This window comes from Amblyraja radiata, chromosome 29 (genome assembly GCF_010909765.2).
Source record: "Amblyraja radiata isolate CabotCenter1 chromosome 29, sAmbRad1.1.pri, whole genome shotgun sequence".
Taxonomy (NCBI): Eukaryota; Metazoa; Chordata; class Chondrichthyes; order Rajiformes; family Rajidae; genus Amblyraja; species Amblyraja radiata.
Window position 1 is genome coordinate 32522881 of NC_045984.1, and position 19966 is coordinate 32542846.

At 50.1% G+C, this 19966-nt stretch overlaps 1 protein-coding gene across 4 annotated transcripts in view; it reads left to right on the forward strand.

Moving 5' to 3' along the window:
* Positions 1 to 604: 604 nt before the first annotated feature.
* Positions 605 to 19966, forward strand: part of LOC116989647 (cAMP-specific 3',5'-cyclic phosphodiesterase 4C-like) — a 76080-nt gene continuing 56718 nt past the window's right edge. For all 4 annotated transcript variants that reach the window (XM_033047217.1, XM_033047216.1, XM_033047220.1 and 1 more), the window contains exon 1: positions 605 to 1089. In XM_033047217.1, the coding sequence (XP_032903108.1) occupies positions 890 to 1089 (200 nt within the window). In that variant the 5' untranslated portion in view covers positions 605 to 889. The remainder of the gene's footprint in view (positions 1090 to 19966) is intronic.

Below are 19966 nucleotides of genomic sequence, written 5' to 3' on the forward strand. Positions count from 1 at the left end.
CCCTCCTCCCCGCCCCCCTCTTTCTCTCTCTCCTCTTTCTCTCTCTCCTCTTTCTCTCTCTCCTCTTTCTCTCTCTCCTCTTTCTCTCTCTCTCTCTCTCCTCTTTCTCGTTCCCACTTTCTCTCTCCCCCCTCTCTCTCCCCCCTCTCTCTGTGTCTCTGGGCTATTGTGAAGAGGACGCGCCGGGCAATGAGTGAGTGAGTGAGTGAGTGATTGAGCGAGTGACTGGATGGTTTGACGTGATATTGAGTCTGTATTTGAGCTCCAGGCAGCGACCTCACGCCCTGGACTCTGGCATCTGGTGGAGGCGACGGTGCAGGAGGTGGCAGCAGCGAGCGGGGAAAGTTGGGGGGAAAGTTAGTGTTGTGTGTGTGTGTGAGAGTTAGTGCGGGCCGGTCTATCTCTCCCTGCCTGGAGCAGCGTGTGTTGTGTGTGTGTGTGTGAGACCCTGGCCCCTGGAGCAGCGTGTGTGTGAGTGTGTGAGATCCTGGCCCCTGGAGCAGCGTGTGTGTGTGTGTGTGTGTGAGACCCTGGCCCCTGGAGCAGCGTGTGTGTGAGTGTGTGAGATCCTGGCCCCTGGAGCAGCGTGTGTGTGTGTGTGTGTGTGTGTGTGTGTGAGATCCTGGCCCGGCTCCAGCCTGTTTCTCCTTGATTTAGAGTTCTTTATTGGCCAGCCCAACAAAGTTCCGAGTGATTCCCAAGTCAGATGAAAGTGCTGGAGTGCCGGGTGTGGAGCAGCAGGCGATGGCCGTGAGGTTTGGACGCCGGGGTTTATCTGCGGCAAGTCCCGTCGCGTCTCCCCGCCTCTGACTGATCCTCGCTGCAGGACAGACACAGTTTCTCCAGGACACCGACTCGTGCCTCGCTGCGCTGCCGCCCCGGGGGCCCCATGGCCCGGCCTGGGGAAGACATCGCCCCGCTGGCGGAGCACGGCCAGGCCGACCAGGGAACCCCGGCTGGCGGCTCCGGACCCCGCAGCCCCGGGTCCCCCTGGCCGTCGCCCCGAAACTCCCCGCAGATCTTCCGCAAGATCATCATGAACAGAGGCATCCGTCTACAACATCGCCGCTTCACTGTGGCCCAAACCAGGTAACCTGGGAGGAGGGGAGAAGGGGAGAGGGGGGAGGGATAAGGGATAGATAGAAGAGAGGGGGAGAAGGGAGAGAGAGAAGGGAGAAGAGAAGGGGATAGGAGGGGGAGAGAGGGGGAAGGGAGAGGACGAGGTGGGCAACGTTTAACGTTAACAGCAAACAGACACAGACTGGGTCAGAGTCAGAGACTAAGTGGATGTGGAGATAATGTTTCCACTGGTGGGAGAGTCTAGGACTCGAGGTCACAGCCTCAGAATTAAAGGATGTTCCTTTAGATAGAAGATGAGGAGAAATGTCTTCAGTCAGAGGGTGGTGAATCTGTGGAATTCTCTGCCACAGACGGCTGTGGAGGCCACAAGTCAGTGGTTTTTTTTAAGGCAGAGATAGATAGATTATTGATCAGTACGGGTGTCAGGGGTTATGGGGAGAAGGCAGGAGAATGGGATTGGGAGGGAGGGAGAGATAGATCAGCCACGATTATATGGCAGAGTAGACTTGATGGGCCGAATGGCCTAATTCTACTCCTATCACTTATGATCTTAAGTGCTGGAGTAACTCAGCGGGTGAAGCAGCATCTCTGGAGAGAGGAAATGGGTGATGTTTTGGGTCGAGACCCTTCTTCAGACTGAGAGTCAGGGGAGAGGGAGACGAGAGATATAGATGGAGAGAGATCGAGAACAAATGAATGAAAGATATGCATTCATGTGTGGGCCAGTCTGAAGAAGGGTCTCAACCCAAAACCCCACCTATTTCTTTTCTCCAGAGATGCTGCCTGTCAGGATAAAAGGAATAACGTTTAGTGCAATATAAAGTCCGATTAAAGATAGTCCAAGGGTCACCAATGAGGGAGATGGGAGGTCAGGACCGCTCTCTGGTTGTGGTAGGATGATTCAGTTGCCCGATAACAGCCGGGAAAAAACTGTCCCTGAATCTGGAGGTGTGTGCGTTGGTTTTCACACTTCTGTACCTCTTGCCCGATGGGAGAGGGGAGAAGAGGGAGTGGCCGGGGTGAGACTGGTCCTTGATGATGCTGCTGGCCTTGCCGAGGCAGCGTGAGGTGTAGATGGAGTCAATGGAAGGGAGGTTGGTTTGTGTGTGATGGTCTGGGCTGCGTCCACAATTCTCTGTGATTTCTTGCGGGTCTTGGGCGGAGCTGTTCCCAAACCGTGCTGTGATGCTTCACGATTAAAATGCTCTCCACAGCGCATCTGTAGAAGTCGGTGAGAGTTTCTGGGGACAAGCTGTTTACAGTAACGGTCCCAAGTTCAATCTTGTGGCAATTCATGTGGATTGTTAGTGTGTAACGTCATAAACCCCTTGGTATATTGACCTGTAATACACCTTTCCCCATCTGTGTACAATGAATAGTGAAACCTTTGTACTTTACCTAAAGTAATGTGTCGGAAAGATTGCTGGTTTAAACCGAAGGTAGACACAAAATGTTGGAGTAACTCAACGGGTCAGGCAGCATCTCTGGAGGGAAGGACTGGATAGACTCGGCTTGTACTCGCTAGAATTTAGAAGATTGAGGGGGGATCTTATAAAAACTTACAAAATTCTTAAGGGGTTGGACAGGCTAGATGCAGGAAGATTGTTCCCGATGTTGGGGAAGTCCAGAACAAGGGGTCACAGTTTAAGGATAAGGGGGAAAACTTTTAGGACCAAGATGAGAAAAACATTTTTCACACAGAGAGTGGTGAATCTGTGGAACTCTCTGCCACAGAAGGTAGTTGAGGCCACAGTTCATTGGCTGTATTTAAGAGGGAGTTAGATGTGGCCCTTGTGGCTAAAGGGATCAGGGGGTATGGAGAGAAGGCAGGTACAGGATACTGAGTTGGATGATCAGCCATGATCATATTGAATGGCGGTGCAGGCTCGAAGGGCCGAATGGCCTCTACTCCTGCACCTATTTTCTATGAATGGGTGACGTTTTGGGTTGGAACCCGTCTTCAGTCTGAAGAAAGGTTTTGACCCGAAACATTACCCATTCTTTCGCTCCAGAGATGCTCCCTGTCCCACCATGTTGCATGCTGAGGAAAGACAATACATGATTACAATCGAGCCGTCCACAGTGTACAGATACAGGATAAATGGAATAACGTTTAGTGCAAGATAAAGTCCAGTAAAGTCCGATTAAAGATAGGCTGAGGGTCTCCAATGAGGTAGATGGGAGGTCAGGACCGCTCTCTAGTTGGTGGTAGGATGGTTCAGTTGCCTGATAACAGCTGGGAAGAAACTGCCCCTGAATCTGGAGGTGTGCGTTTTCACACTTCTGTACCTCTTGCCTGATGGGAGAAGGGAGAAGAGGGAGTGACCGGGGTGAGACTGGTCCTTGATGATGCTGCTGGCCTTGCCGAGGCAGCGTGAGGTGTAGATGGAGTCAATGGAAGGGAGGTTGGTTTGTGTGTGATGGTCTGGGCTGCCTCCACAATTCTCTGTGATTTCTTGCGGGTCTTGGACGGAGCTGTTCCCAAACCGCGCTGTGATGCTTCCCGATAAAATGCTCTCTGTGGCGCATCTGTAGAAGTTGGTGAGAGTTGCTGGGGACATGCAGTTTACAGTAACGGTCCCAAGTTCAATCTTGTGGCAATTCCTGTGGATTGTTAGTGTGTAACGTCATAAACTTGTAATACACCTTTGCCCATCTGTGTACAATGAATAGTGAAACCTTTGTACGTTACCTAAAGTAATGTGTCAGAAGGATTGCTGGTTTAAACCGAAGGTAGACACAAAATGTTGGAGTAACTCAACGGGTCAGGCAGCATCTCTGGAGGGAAGGAAATAGGCAACGTTTCGGGTCGAGACCCTTCTTCAGTCTGAGCGAAAGGCTGTCGTCGTGACACCAGGACACGAGGTTCTCCATCTCCTTCCTGTACTCGGTCTGATGGATATTTGATACCCGGCCCACAATGGTGGTGCCGGCTGGGAATTTGGATGTGTTGAGTTGGGTGTGTACACGGCTGCACGGTTGTGGGTGTACAAGGAGTAAAGAAGGGGGGCTGAGATCACACCCTTACGGAACTCCAGTGTCGAGGATTATCGTAGAGGATGATCTGTCCCCCCCCCCCCCCCCCCCACCCCATCCTCACTGATTGGGGTCCGTTAGTCAGGAAGTCGAGGATCCTGTTACAGAGATGAGCGCTGACTCCAAAATCATCTCCCAGCTTTGGAGATGAGCTGGGATGGGATGGGGTGATGGAGCTGTGGTCTATCAAAAGGCCTAGTCTGTATACCAGCTGTGTTCTACACAATGTCATAGAATATATGGGTTTGTTCTACAATAACACACCATTTGTCACTGCTGTAACAAATCATCCGCTACGATAACACTGTATGTTATAAAATAACACCCTGTCTCGCTGGATATCACACATTTTACACCCCTTTATTCTTAAATATATTAATGGCTCACCGGTAAGCCATTTAGAACGGAGACGAGGAAACACTTTTTCACACAGAGAGTTGTGAGTCTGTGGAATTCTCTGCCTCAGAGGGCGGTGGAGGCTGGTTCTCTGGATACTTTCTACTACTAGATAGGGCTCTTAAAAATAGCGGAGTCAGGGGATATGGGGAGAAGGCAGGAACGGGGTACTGATTGGGGATGATCAGCCATGATCACATTGAATGGCGGTGCTGGCTCGAAGGGCCGAATGGCCTACTCCTGCACCCATTGTCTATTGTCAGAAGACAATAATTGTACGCCGGGTAACACACCAAGTTACTGATGTACACTTACACAATTCCACACTGTGTTTCATGGAACAGTACAGCACAAGGACAGGCCCTTCGGCCCGCAGTGTCTGTGCCGAACATGATGCCAACATCAGCTGTTGTCTGGCTGCTCATAACCCACATAGCTCCATTCCCCACATGTCCATGTGCCTGTCCAAAAGCCTCTTAAACGCCACGATCGTATCTGCCTCCACCCCCAGCAGCGTGTTCCAGGCACCCGCCACCCTCTGTATAAAAAAATCTCCCCCCCCCCCCACACGCATCTCCTTTAAGCTTTGCCCCTCTCTCGCCTTAAAGCTTTGATTTTTCCATCCTGGGGGGGAAAGAAAAGGTTCCAACGTGTCCACCCTATCTTATGCTTCCCATAAATGTCTGAAGAAGGGTCTCGACCCGAAACGTCACCCATTCCTTCTCTCCAGAGATGCTGCCTGTCCCGCTGAGTTACTCCAGCATAACTCCAGCTGAGTTACTCCAGTCTATCTTCAGTATAAAACCACCATCTGCAGTTCGTTCCTACACTGATAAAATGCCTGGTAGACAAAAATGCTGGAGAAACTCAGCGGGTGAGGCAGCATCTATGGAGCGAAGGAATAGGTGACGTTTCGGGTCGAGACCCTTCCGGGTCTCGACCCGAAACGTCACCTATTCCTTCGCTCCATAGATGATTCCGGCTCTGACCTAAAACATCATCTATTCCTTCTCTCCATAGATGCTGCCTGTCCCGCTGAGTTACTCCAGCATTTTGTGTCTATCTTCGGTTTAAAACCACCATCTGCAGTTCCTTCCGACACATATCCTTCAAGTACCCCTTGCTTTCCCCTCTCTCTCCATCCATCCCCCTTCCCAGTTCTCTGACCAGTCTGGCCGTCCCCCTGATGGCATTTTACCTCTGTGTGGGAAGGAACTGCAGATGCTGGTTTAAACGGTAGATAGGCACAAAATGCTGGAGTAACTCAGCGGGCCAGGCAGCAGCTCTGGAGGTTCTCCATACTGCTCCATCGATGCTGCTGCACCCGCTGAGTTTCTCCAGCATTTTTGTGTACCTTTGATCTTCCAGCATCTGCAGTTCCTTCCTGAAAGCTCTGGAGGTGACGTTTCTGGGTCTGCGGAAAGGTCTCAACCCCCGAAACTTCACCTAGAGTCTGAAGAAGGGTCTCGATCAGAAACGTCACCCTTTCCTTCTCTCCGTAGATGCTGCCTGTCCCGCTGAGTTACTCCAGCACGTTGTGTCTTTCTTTGTTGTAGACCAGCATCTGCAGTTCCTTCCTACACAAATAAATGCCTGGTAGACAAAAATGCTGGAGAAACTCAGCGGGTGCAGCAGCATCGATGGAGCGAAGGAAATAGGGCAACGTTTCGAGCCGAAACCTTTCTTCAGACTGATGCTTCCAACTGGCTCCTTGCGCTTTGTGTACATGACATGGTGGGGGGAGAATCTTAATCTTTAGGCGATAAGACCAAGGTTTATTGCCGGGTGGTGCATCTCATGCAGTATAGCGTCTTGTGTACATTATTAGATGATACACCGCGTGCTATTGGGCTCAGCCGCCTGTGTCCAGTCTACAGTAACTCATGGTTGTCCAGGGAATAAAAGCCTGTTTATAATCAGCAATAATGTACTAGGTGCCCACACAAGCAACTGCAGATGCTGCTGCCATTGGTAGTGAGACTGGCTGTATTATTTAACATCACACTGTACGTCACTGGCTATAAAACACTGCACATCAGAAAGTAACACATTGTGTGTGTGGGGGTCTTTCTCCCCCCCTCTCTCTCCCCCCCTCTCTCTGTCCCCCCCTCTCTGTCCCCCCCTCTCTGCCCCCCCCTCTCTCCCCCCCTCTCTCCCCCCCCTCTCTCCCCCCCCCTCTCTCTCCCCCCCTCTCTCTCCCCCCTCTCTCGCCCCCTCTCTTCCCCCCCCCTCTCTCTCTCCCCCTCTCTCCCCCCCCTCTCTCTCCCCCCTCTCTCTCCCCCCCCTCTCTCCCCCCCTCTTTCTCTCCCCCCCTTTCCTTTTTCTCTCCTCTTTTCTCTCTGATTTTTCCTTCACTTCCTCCTTTCTTTCTTTCTCCTCTGTTCCCGTCTCTTTTCCTCCTCAATCCCCCTTCTCTCCACCATTCCCGCTCGCATCCTCCCCTTCATCCCCCCCCCCCCCCCCCCCCTTCTCTATCACTAATCTTCTTGTGTTTTTCTTTCCACTATCTTGTCCTCCTGGGCAAGAACCGGGGGCTATGTGACGGGGGGACAGGGAGCTGGCGGGGAGAGGGAGGGAGACGTCTGTGGATATTTATGTTGGGGATGAGCCCTCCAGCAAGATTATTAGCTGGACTCAGAGACCTGCGTTCTGTCAACTTGATCCACACAATCTGCAGCAAAAAAATAATATTTTGTTTAATTCTGTGCTGCCAGTCTGAAGCCAGTGTTTAGATAAGAATGTAACCAAGTTATAAATGCCAGTGAATCATTCCCTCACCGATCGCCGGTTATTTTTAGATGGTTGAGGCTTGTTCTTGAGAACTCCTGTCAGCAGCAGAACCTGTGGGGAAGATTTGTTTTCCGTTTTTGCTGCTCTGGCTTTCTGCCCATTCCTTCCCGAGGGAACTTGGGGTGAAACTGGAGACAAAAGGGGGGGGGCTCTCCATTTCATACACTGCCATCCATTATGTGGGGGAAGGAACTGCAGATGCTGCTTCATACCGAAAATGGACACAAAGTGCTGGAGTAAGGTCGTAAGGGATAGGAGCAGAATTAGGCCATTCAGCCCATCTACGCCATTCAATCACTGCTGATCTATCTCTCCCTCCCAACCCCATTCTCCTGCCTTCTCCCCATAGCCCCTGACAACCGCACTAATGAAGAATCTATCTATTTTTACCTTAAAAATATCCACTGACTTAGAAACATAGAAACATAGAAATTAGGTGCAGGAGTAGGCCATTCGGCCCTTCGAGCCTGCACCGCCATTCAATATGATCATGGCTGATCATCCAACTCAGTATCCTGTACCTGCCTTCTCTCCATACCCTCTGATCCCCTTAGCCACAAGGGCCACATCTAACTCCCTCTTAAATATAGCCAATGAACTGGCCTCGACTACCCTCTGTGGCAGGGAGTTCCAGAGATTCACCACTATCTGTGTGAAAAAAGTTCTTCTCATCTCGGTTTTAAAGGATTTCCCCCTTATCCTTAAGCTGTGACCCCTTGTCCTGGACTTCCCCAACATCGGGAGCAATCTTCCTGCATCTAGCCTGTCCAACCACTTGTGGCCTCCACAGCCGTCTGTGGCAAAGAATTCCACAGATTCACCGCCCTCTGACTAAAGACATTTCTCCTCATTTCCTTCCTAAAAAAACATACTTGAATTCTGAGGCTATGTCCTGTAGTCCTGGACTCTCCCACTAGTGGACACATCCTCTCCACATCCACTCTATCCAAGTCTTTCTCTATTCTGTACGTTTCAATGAGGTCCGTTTCAATGTACGTTTTCTCCAGAGACACTGCCTGACTCGCTGAGTTAGTTTAGTTTATTGTCACGTGTACCGAGGTACAGTGAAAAGCTTTTGATGCGTGCTATCCAGTCAACGGAAAGACAACACATGATTACAATCGAGCCGTTTACAGTGTTTAGATACATGATAAGGGAATAACGTTTAACGCAAGGTAAAGCCAACAATGTCCGATCAAGGATAGTCCGAGGGTCACCAATGAGGTAGATAGTAGTTCAGCACGCTCTCTGGTTGTGGTAGGATGGTTCAGTTGCCTGATAACAGCTGGGAAGAATCTGTCCCTGAATCTGGAGGTGTGCGTTTGTTTTCACACTTCTGTACCTCTTGCCCGATGGGAGAGGGGAGAAGAGGGAGTGACCAGGGGGTGAGACTGGTCCTTGATGATGCTGCTGGCCTTGCCGAGGCAGCGTGAGGTGTAGATGGAGTTACTCCAGCACTGTGTCTATAATCAAAGACTTGTCCCACCCCGGTCATTCCTTCTTCTCCCTGCTCCATTCGGGCAGAGGGTACAGAAGCTTGAAAGCGCGGACCACCAGACTCAGGAACAGTTTCTTCCCCTCTGTTGTCAAACGTGAACGGTCCTTCCATGAGCTAGGGTTTGTGCCCAATTCACCTCTACCCCATTGCGGACATTGGACTATTGTACATTGGACTCTGGTAAGATGCAGGAAGCATGAGCAGCCTATGTCTGCAAGATCTCACATAAAGCAATGAGATGTTAAGAAGGAACTGCAGATGCTGGAAAAATCGAAGGTAGACAAAAATGCTGGAGAAACTCAGCGAGTGAGGCAGCATCTGTGGAGCGAAGGAATAGGTGACGTTTCAGGTCGAGACCCTGAAGGAATAGGTGACGTTTCGGATCGAGACCCTGAAGGAATAGGTGACGTTTCGGGTCGAGACCCTGAAGGAATAGGTGACGTTTCGGGTCGAGACCCTGAAGGAATAGGTGACGTTTCGGATCGAGACCCTGAAGGAATAGGTGACGTTTCGGGTCGAGACCCTGAAGGAATAGGTGACGTTTCGGGTCGAGACCCTGAAGGAATAGGTGACGTTTCGGGTCGAGACCCTTCCGGGTCTCGACCCGAAACGTCGCCTATTCCTTCGCTCCATAGATGCTGCCTCACCCGCTGAGTTTCTCCAGCATTTTTGTCTACCAGGCATTTTATCAGTGTAGGAATGAACTGCAGATGACAGTTTAAACTGAAGAAAGACACAACGTGCTGGAGTAACTCAGCGGGACAGGCAGCATCTCTGGAGAGAAGGAATGGGTGACGTTTCGGGTCGAGACCAGACATTTATGGGAAGCATAAGAGAGGGTGGACACGTTGGAACCTTTTCGTTCCTCCCCAGGATGGAAAAATCAAAGCTTTAAGGCGAGAGAGGGGCAAAGCTTAAAGGAGATGTGTGTGGGGGGGGGAGATTTTTTATACAGAGGGTGGCGGGTGCCTGGAACACGCTGCTGGGGGTGGAGGCAGATACGATCGTGGCGTTTAAGAGGCTTTTGGACAGGCACATGGACATGTGGGGAATGGAGGTATGTGGGTTATGAGCAGCCAGACAACAGCTGATGTTGGCATCATGTTCGGCACAGACACTGCGGGCCGAAGGGCCTGTCCTTGTGCTGTACTGTTCCATGAAACACAGTGTGGCATTGTGTGAGTGTACATCAGTAACTTGGTGTGTTACCCGGCGTACAATTATTGTGTTCTGACCCGAGACGTCACCTATTTCCTTCGCTCCATAGATGCTGCCTCACCCGCTGAGTTTCTCCAGCATTTTTGTCTACCTTAAAGCAATGCGTTTTTGAGCAGATTAGATTAGATCAGAGATACAGCGTGGAAACAGGCCCTTCGGCCCACCCTGCCCGCCCCGGCCCACGATCTCCCGCACAAGTTCATAAGATCGTAAATGATAGGAGTAGAATTAGGCCATTCGGCCCATCAAGTCCCTCCGCCATTCAGCCACGGCTGACCTATCCCTCCCTCCTAACCCCGTTCTCCCCTGACACCCGTACTAATCAAGAATGTATCCTACACACACCAGGGACAATGTACAGAAGCCAATTAACCTACCAGCCGGCACTTCCTTGGAGCGTGGGAGGAAACCGGAGCACCCGGAGAGAACCCACGCAGGTCACGGGGAGAACGTGCAAACTCCGTACAGACAGCGCCCGTAGTCAGGATCGAACCCGGGTCTCTGGTGCTGTGAGGCAGCAACTCTACCGCTGGGCCACCGTGATGCCCTATGGAATACATTTTGATTTAAAAGAACAAATTTGTAGTCTCTGTAACAATCAGTTATCTAGAGCAGTGGTTCCCAACCGTTTTAGCTCATGGCCCCCTTGGGATCTTTTAATTCCCCCCGCCCCCCCCCCTGACATTATTAGCGGAAAAAAAGCACTTCAATATTATAATACCTTCCATAAAAATATCAGTGTCTATTAATTGCACATTTATTCTCTTTTATTCTATTCCACAAACATCAAAAATATTTCAACTACATAGATTTAAATTTATTAGAACTGATATTTAGGAGGCAACAGGGTGGTTGCTCTGTGGCCCCCTTCATTGAACCTGTGGCCCCCTTCATTGAACCTGTGGCCCCCTTCATGGAACCTGTGGCCCCCTTCGTTGAACCTGTGGCCCCCTAAATCCCAACATTTTTCTGTGGCCCCCCCCCTGACATTTGCCATGATATGGCCCCAGGTTGGGAATCACTGATCTAAAGGAACGTCCTTTAATCCTGAGTCTTTAATTAATAACACGGCTAACTTTGAAGTTTGAAGTGATTAGTAAACTTTATGGACAAGTATCACACAGTTTGATGGAAAATTATGTTTAAATTGAACACATTTCAATGGTTAGAATTACTGCATGGAAACACGTTGAACCAAATCTAAACAACGCTTGAAATAGCTGAACCTGCTTTTGTCTCTTGAATTACATTAATATAAACCTGCTTCAAGTTTAACAAAACCAATTGTCATCTTGAAAAGTTGTGAGTTGTGAATCTGCGGAATTCTCTGCCACAGAAGGCAGTGGAGGCCGATTCTCTGGATGTTTTCAAGAGAGAGTTAGATTCAGCTCTTAGGGGGCTAACGGAATCAAGGGATATGGGGAGAAAGCAGGAACGGGGTACTGATTCTGGATGATCGGCAGTGCTGGCTCGAAGGGACGAATGGGCAACTCCTGCACTTATTTTCTATGTTTCTAAAACCTTTTAGACTTAAGAGATGCAGCGTGGAAACAGGCCCTTCGGCCCACCAAGTCTGTGCCTACCAGCGATCCCCGCGCATTAACACTATCCTACACACACTAGGGACAATTTACAATTTTACTGAAGCCAATTAACCTACAAACCTGCACGTCTTTGGAGTGTGGGTGGAAACCGGAGCGCCCGGAGAAAACCCACGTGGTCCCGTGGAGTTTGAGTATTAGTTTTAGTTTATATATTGTCACGTGTATCGAGGTACAGTGAAAAGCTTGTGTTGCATGCTAATCGCTCAGCGGAAAGACAACACATGATTACAATCGAGCCGCCCACAGTGTACAGATACACGATAAGGGAATAACGTTTAGTGCAAGGTAAAGCCAGCAAAGTCCGATCAAGGATAGTCCGAGGGTCACCAATGAGGTAGATAGTAGTTCAGCACTGCTCTCTGGTTGTGGTAGGATGATTCAGTTGCCTGATAACAGCCGGGAAGAAACTGTCCCTGAATCTGGAAGTGTGCGTTTGTTTTCACACTTCTGTACCTTTTAGCTGACTGGAATAGCGAACTGGCTAAAGGGATCAGGGGGTATGGGGAGAAGGCAGGTACAGGATACTGAGTTGGATGATCAGCCATGATCATATTGAATGGCGATGCAGGCTCGAAGGGCCGAATGGCCTACTCCTGCACCTATTGTCTATGTTTCTATGGTTAGCACGCAACACAAGCTTTTCACTGTACCTCGGTACACGTGACAATATATAAACTAAATAACCTAACTTAAACCGGCTCCATAGACAACAGGTGCAGGAGGAGGCCATTCGGCCTTTTGAGCCAGCACCGACATTCAATGTGACCATGGCTCCATTAATGGCAGTGCTATTCCCAGCATTTACTGCCAATCCCTGATTGAGTTTGGGAATGTGCTGGAGATTTTAACCTCACTTATTTGCAGGTTTCCCCTGGTAAACAATCCAGTGGTTTGATGGGCTCCAACGATAGGTGGTTGTGCTAGATTCCCTATCATTTGTCGTTGTACTTAAATTCCACAGCTGCACTCGTGGGACCCGAACTTTGTATGCTAACACTTTGTTACAGACAGTGTTCGTCCCTAACACTTTGGGTCACTGCTGGAGGAACCTTGCAAGATCAGCAGCATCTGTGGAGGATCAGTCGGCATTTCAGGCTTCATGTAGCATCACCAACCCCAAAACCACTCCTGTGCTTCCACCGATGCTGTCTGACCCGCTGAGTTCCTCCGACAGTCAGGGGCGGCACGGTGGCGCAGCGGTAGAGTTGCTGCCTCACAGCGCCAGAGACCCCGGGTTCAATCCTGACCACAGGAGCTGAATGTACGGAGTTCTATTCCCAGCCCCTGAGCCATCAAAGACCCACATACAGGAGCCTGAAGACTGCAACGTCCAGGTTCAGGAATAGCTGCTTCCCCACAGCCATCAGGCTGTTGAACTCAACTCAAACAAAACTCTGAACATTAATAGCCCATTATGTGTTTATTTGCACTTTATCTGTTTAATTTATTCATTTATTCATAATATATATTTATATCATGCTATATGGACACACTGATCTGTTCTGTATTCACGCCGTCTATATTCTGTTGTGCTGAAGTAAAGCAAGAATTTCACTGTTCTATCTGAGACACATGACAATAAACTCTCTTGAATCTTGAAGACACTCCTGAACCAGGGTGTGAAGGTTTCACTGTTCGCATCCCTTTGGTTAATCACCTGCTCCACGGTCAACAATGGACCATTGTGGGCTCCACAGTTCCTGGGTGATCGATGCCGACTCTGATTCGGCCTGTAGCCTTTGTTTCCCTCTCCTCCGACTCTCAGCCTGAAGGGAGGAGGGTCTCGACCCAAAAGGTTAACTACACCTTTTCTCCAGAGATGCTGCCTGACCCGCTGAGTTACTCCAGCTCTTTGTGAAACATCACCTATCCATGTTCTCCGGAGATGCTGCCTGACCCGCTGAGTTACTCCAGCACTTTGTGTCGATCAACAGAATACAGTTCTGTTCCCAGACCCTGAGCTACTCCTGAACCAGGATGTTCATAAGAGATAGGTCCTCGATTCCCCTACTCTGGGCAAGAGACTCTGTGCGTCTACCCGATCTATTCCTCTCAGGATTTTGTACACCTCTATAAGATCACCCCTCATCCTCCTGCGCTCCAAGGAATAGAATCCCAGCCTGCTCAACCTCTCCCTGTAACTCAGGGCCTCGAGTCCTGGCAACATCCTCGTAAATCATTCACTGAACCCTTTCCTACTTCATAGGTTCAAGGCCCATCAGGTCCACTCCGCCATTCAATCATGGCTGATCTATCCCGTTCTCCTGCCTTCTCCCCATAACCCCTGACACCCGTACTGGTCAAGAATCTGTTTTTTTTTTAAGATTAGAGATACAGCCCGGAAACAGGCCCTTCGGCCCACCGGGTCCGTGCCGACCAGCGATCCCCGCATATTAACACTATCCTACACACACACACACACACACACGGGACAATTTTTACATTTATCGAGCCAATTAACCTCTTTGGTCTTTGGTGGGTGGGAGGGAGGAAAGCGAAGATCTCGGAGAGAACCCACGCAGGTCACGGGGAGAACGTGCAAACTCTGTACAGACAGCGCCCGTAGTCAGGATCGAACCTGCACTGTGAGGCAGCAACTCGACCACTGTGCCAGATCTCTGCTTTAAAAATACGTGTTGACCTGGCCAGTGGTGGATGTGAAGGTTTCACGATCAGCTCTTATCCTGTTGGTGGGAGTTCTGTTTTTTTTTGTGTAGAAAACCATTTAGTGCTGATTTTTTAATGTGCTGGAATGCAGAGGCAATTGGAAACACATGTTATAAATAACAGGAGCTGGCTGAGGCAGCCAGCACCATCCCTTATTTAGCCCGACTGCTCCGGACAGATGGTGTGCATTCTTGCTGAAACCTCGGCACTGGCAATGCCCCTCAAAGCCCCGCGCAAAATCCGGAATTCTCTTATCTTCTCAATATCAGGCCAGCACTCTGTTCAGGAAGGAAATGTGGAAAAATTAATCTGGCAATATGATCCACCCACAGGTTAACGAGTTCACATTCACTGATTCCGTAACTCGGAGACGAGATGTAGCAATCTCACATTCACGAGCAGGTGCTTGGTATTTAATCCTGGTGTGTGGATGGATAACTAATGGATGGATGTGGAGTGGGTGGATGCTTTCAAGAGAGAGCTAGATAGGGCTCTTAGAGATAGCGGAGTCAGGGGATATGGGGAGAAGGCAGGAACGGGGTACTGATTGTGGATGATCTGCCGGGATCATATTGGATAGCGGTGCTGGCTCGAAGGGCCGAATGGCCTACTCTTGCACCTATTTTCTATGTTTCTGCACACAATCCTTCTCCGACAATTATCCACCTCATTGGTGACCCTCGGACTATCCTTGATCGGACTTTGCTGGCTTTACCTTGCACTAAACGTTATTCCCTTATCCTGTATCTGTACACTGTAAATGGATCGATTGTAATCATGTATTGTCTTTCCGCTGACTGGTTAGCACGCAACAAAAGCTTTTCACTGTAGCTCGGTACACGGGACAATAAACTAAAGTCAACTGTGTGGAGTTAGCACCTGGAATTTCTCAGTTCATAAGATCATATGTGAAAGGAGCAGAATTAGGCCATTCGGCCCATCAAGTCTACTCCGCCATTCAATCATGACTGATCTATCTCTCCCTCCTAACCCCATTCTCCTGCCTTTTCCCCATAACCTCTGACACCCGTACTAATCAAGAATCTATCTATCTCTGTCTTAAAAATATCCACTGACTTGTGGCCTCCACAGCCGTCTGTGGCAAAGAATTCCACTGATTCACTGCCCTCTGACTAAATAAATTCCTCCTCATCTCCTTCCTAAAAGAACGTCCTTTAATTCTGAGGCTGTGCCCTCTGGTCCAAGATTCTCCCACTAGTGGAAACATCCTCTCCACATCCACTCTATCCAGGCCTTTCACTATTCTGTACGTTTCAATGAGGTCCCCCTCATCCTTCTAAACTCCAGCGAGTACAGGCCCAGTGCCTACAAACGCTCATCGTAGGCTAACCCACTCATTCCTGGGATCATTCTTGTAAACCTCCTCTGGACCCTCTCCAGAGCCAGCACATCCTTCCTCAGATATGGGGCCCAAAATTGCCCACAATATTCCAAATGTTGGGCCTTATACAGCCTCAGAGTCACAACCCTGTTTTTGTATACAAGGCCTCTTGAAATACATTACTAGGCCCAGGGCCGACAAACACTCAGCATAGGTTAACCTACTAATTCCTGGGATAATTCTTGTGCAGCAATGTTGGCGTTGGCTGCCCAGCCACCCGTGAGGAGATGGAGGTGGAATGGTGGGAGGCGGAGATATGTAGGATCGGCCTGGCATTCCACGGGATCACCTTGCAGTAATCATCAATGGGCTGTAAGCTGACACCGATACCGCACGCCTTGGCTGCCAGTAGCTTTGTTGTCCGTGTTGTTTGCAGCAGCGGGCAGCTGAGGGTCGGATCGTGCCAACGCCGCTGGGTTTATTTACCCCGTCTCAGCAAGGACTTTATCCAGTATTTGCATTTTAAAGTGTACGGGAAGTTACAAAGACTTTTAACACTCGCCTTACATCAGGCGATCATCACAACACAATCCCGCCATCTTTATCTACAATACGCTCCACGCGCCCGCGGCGACCAGCGTTGATGTAAGCCTCCGCGGTCCCCGTGGACACCGCGTGTTCCATCTCCAGGAACACGCGGGCACGGCCGATGGCGTTGTTTGTGTGGGTGTTCATGCAGAGGGAGGGAGTAAGTGACACCTGCAGCTTCCCTGAGGCACAGAAACATAGACAATATGTGCAGGAGTAGGCCATTCGGCCCTTACAGCCAGCACCGCCATTCAATATGATCATGGCTGATCATCCAAAATCAGTACCCCGTTCCTGCCTTCTCCCCATATCCCTTGATGCAGTTAGCCCCAAGGGCTAAATCTAAAGGGCCTGACCCACTAGGCGACTGCCGACAACTACGACAATGGAATTCACCGAAGCCATCACCGGCGACAACCTACGACAGCACCTACATCAGGACAAGACAAGCTACGACAAGCCCACGGTCGAGCCGTCCACAGTGTACAGATACAGGATGAGGGAATAACATGAAAAATGTGTAGTGCAAGATAAAGTTCGATCAAGGCAGTCCGAGGATCTATAAGGTAGATGGGAGGTCTAGTTGGTGAGAGGATGCTTCAGTTGCCTGATAACAGCCGGGAAGAAACGGCCCTGAATCTGGAGGAGGATTGAGAGGGGAGTGGGGGGGTGTTTGGGGGGGGGGGGGAGTGTGTGGAGTGTGTAGACTGTGACAGGGCGTTGTGGAGATCACACCAATTGGACAGTGAGTGGGGAAAGGCACAAGTCTTCCAATGGTGTTTGAAACTGCAGCTCGAGTTCCGTGTGCAGGAAGGAACTGCAGATGCTGGTTTAAACCGAAGACAGACACAAAATGCTGGAGTAACTCAGCGGGACAGGCAGCATCTCTGGAGAGAAGGAATGGGTGACGTTTTAGGTCAGAGCCGGAATCATCTATGGAGCGAAGGAATAGGTGACGTTTCGGGTCGAGACCCTTCCGGGTCTCGACCCGAAACGTCACCTATTCCTTCGCTCCATAGATGCTGCCTCACCCGCTGAGTTTCTCCAGCATTTTTGTCCACCAGGCATTTTATCAGTGTAGGAACGAACTGCAGATGGTGGTAGCCTCCGTGGTCGCGGCTACTCTCGGGCTACTCCGCGATATCTAATCGAGCTGCTCACATCCAGTCGCTCGCCACGTGACACAGCTGACTGGCTGATGACCTCAGCTGGAGCTGATCCTCTGCAAAAACTAAATCTTGCCGATGATCCAGGAGATTGTTTGCACTCCACAGCTCCACCGGTGACGAATCGATCTGCTCTGCTTGTTTTGGGTTGGGGCACTCCCTTCCACCACAAGCCACTTCATCTCGTACAATCTCTTGCCTACTCCTTGCCTAGGGTTCGACAACAAGCTGTCACAAGCCCAGTAACGTCATTGCATTCCCCGCACTCAGTTCTATTGACAATCCCAGCATCGTTCCTGTTTGTCTACATTTTTAAGTTCGGTGGAAGGAGACGTTGACTTCCTCCATCACCGTAAATGTCAGCCCGACCGCCCTGTGTAATAGACAATGGGTGCAGGAGTAGAGGCCATTCGGCCCTTCGAGCCAGCACCGCCATTCAATGAGATCATGGCTGATCATCCCCAATCAGTTCCCCGTTCCTGCCTTCTCCCCTGACTCCGCTATCTTTAAGAGCCCTATCTAGCTCTCTCTTGAAAGTATCCAGAGAACTGGCCTCCACCGCCCTCTGAGGCAGAGAATTCCACAGACTCACAACTCTCTGGGTGGAAAAGTGTTTCCTCATCTCCGTTCTAAATGACTTACCCCTTATTCTTAAACAGTGGCCCCTGGTTCTGGACTCACCCCAACATCGGGAACATGTTTCCTGCCTCTAACGTGTCCAAACCCTTTATAATCTTATATGTTACAATAAGAACCCTCTCATCCTTCTAAACTCCAGAATGTACAAGCCCAGCCGCTCCATTCTCTCAGCATATGACAGTCCCGCCATTCCATGGCACACTACATCCACTGGCTCTCCCTTGTCCATTTTCCTAGTTACATCCTCAAATAATTCCAGCAGATTAGCCAAGCATGACTTCCCCTTTGTAAATCCATGCTGACTCGGACCGATCCAAATGTGCCGCTATTTCATCTTTTATGATTGACTCCAGCATCTTCTTCACCACCGTAGTCTCGGGTCCCTCCAGTCCTTGCCTCTTGCACATGCCTCATCCACACCACCACGCCATCGCTACAAGCAAGGGACTATGTCCTCAAGTGCCATCAAGCTGGAAAGGGTGCAGAGAAGATTTACGAGGATGTTGTCAGGACTCGAGGGCCTGAGCTACAGGGAGAGGTTGGGGGCAGGGCTCGGCGCAGGAGGATGAGGGGTTGATCTTCTCGAGAAGGTTGGGTTGATCTTATTATAAGAGAGAGTTAGATTTATCTCTTAGGGCTAACAGAATCTGGGGATATGGGGAGAAGGCAGGAACGGGGTACTGATTCTGGATGATCTGCCATGATCATGTTGAATGGCGGTGCTGGCCCGAAGGGCCGAATGGCCTACTCCTGCACCTATTTTCTATGTTTCTTATAGAAGTGTACAAGATCAGGAAAGGAATTGATAGGGTCGATGCACAGAGAGAAAATCGAGGAGCAGAGGACATGGGTCTAAGGTGAGGGGGGGGAAAGATTTAATAATCTGAGGGGCAGCTTTTTTCACACAGAGGGTGGGAGATATATGGAGCAAGCTGCCAGAGGAGGTAGTTGAGGCAGGTGCTATCACATTTAGACAGGTACATGGGTGGAATAGGATTAGAGGGGTCTGGGCCAAACGCAGGCAGGTGGGACCAGTGTAGATGGGGCATGTTGGTCATTGTGGATAAGCTGGGCCGAAGTGAGTCTAAAAGGACAAACTGCTGGAGTAACTCAGCGGGTCAGGCAGCATCTGTGGAGAACATGGATAGGTGACTTCACAGAGTGTTGGAGTAACTCAGCGGGTCAGGCAGCATCTGTGGAGAACATGGATGGGTGACGTTTCACAGAGTGCTGGAGTAACTCAGCGGGTGCAGCAGCATCTATGGAGCTAAGGAAATAGGCAACGTTTCGGGCCGAAACCCTTCCGGGTTTCAGCCCGAAACGTTGCCTATTTCCAGAAGGGTTTCGGCCCGAAACGTTGCCTATTTCCTTAGCTCCACAGATGCTGATGCACCATAACTCAGTGGGTCAGGCAGCATCTGTGGAGAACATGGATAGGTGACGTTTCACAGAGTGTTGGAGTAACTCAGCGGGTCAGGCAGCATCTGTGGAGAACATGGATAGGTGATGTTTCACAGAGTGCTGGAGTAACTCAGCGGGTCAGAGATACAGCGCAGAAACAGGCCCTTCGGCCCACCGAGTCCACACCGACCAGCGATCCCCGCACACTAACACTACCCTACACACACCAGGGACAATTCAAACGTACACCAAGCCAATTAACCTACAAACCTGCACGTCTTTGGAGTGTGGGAGGAAAACAGATCTCGGAGAAAACCCACGCGGGTCACGGGGAGAACGTGCAAACTCCGTACAGGCAGCACCCGTAGTCTGGATCGAACCCGGGTCTCCGGCGCTGTGAGGCAGCAACACTACCGCTGCGCCACCGTGCCCGCCATTTTGATGAAACCCTGAATCATTTTGAACAGTTAAATCTCTTTGTTATTTTTTTTTTCATGTTTCGCGATTATTATTCTTTCTCTGCCCCAGACCAGATGCATGG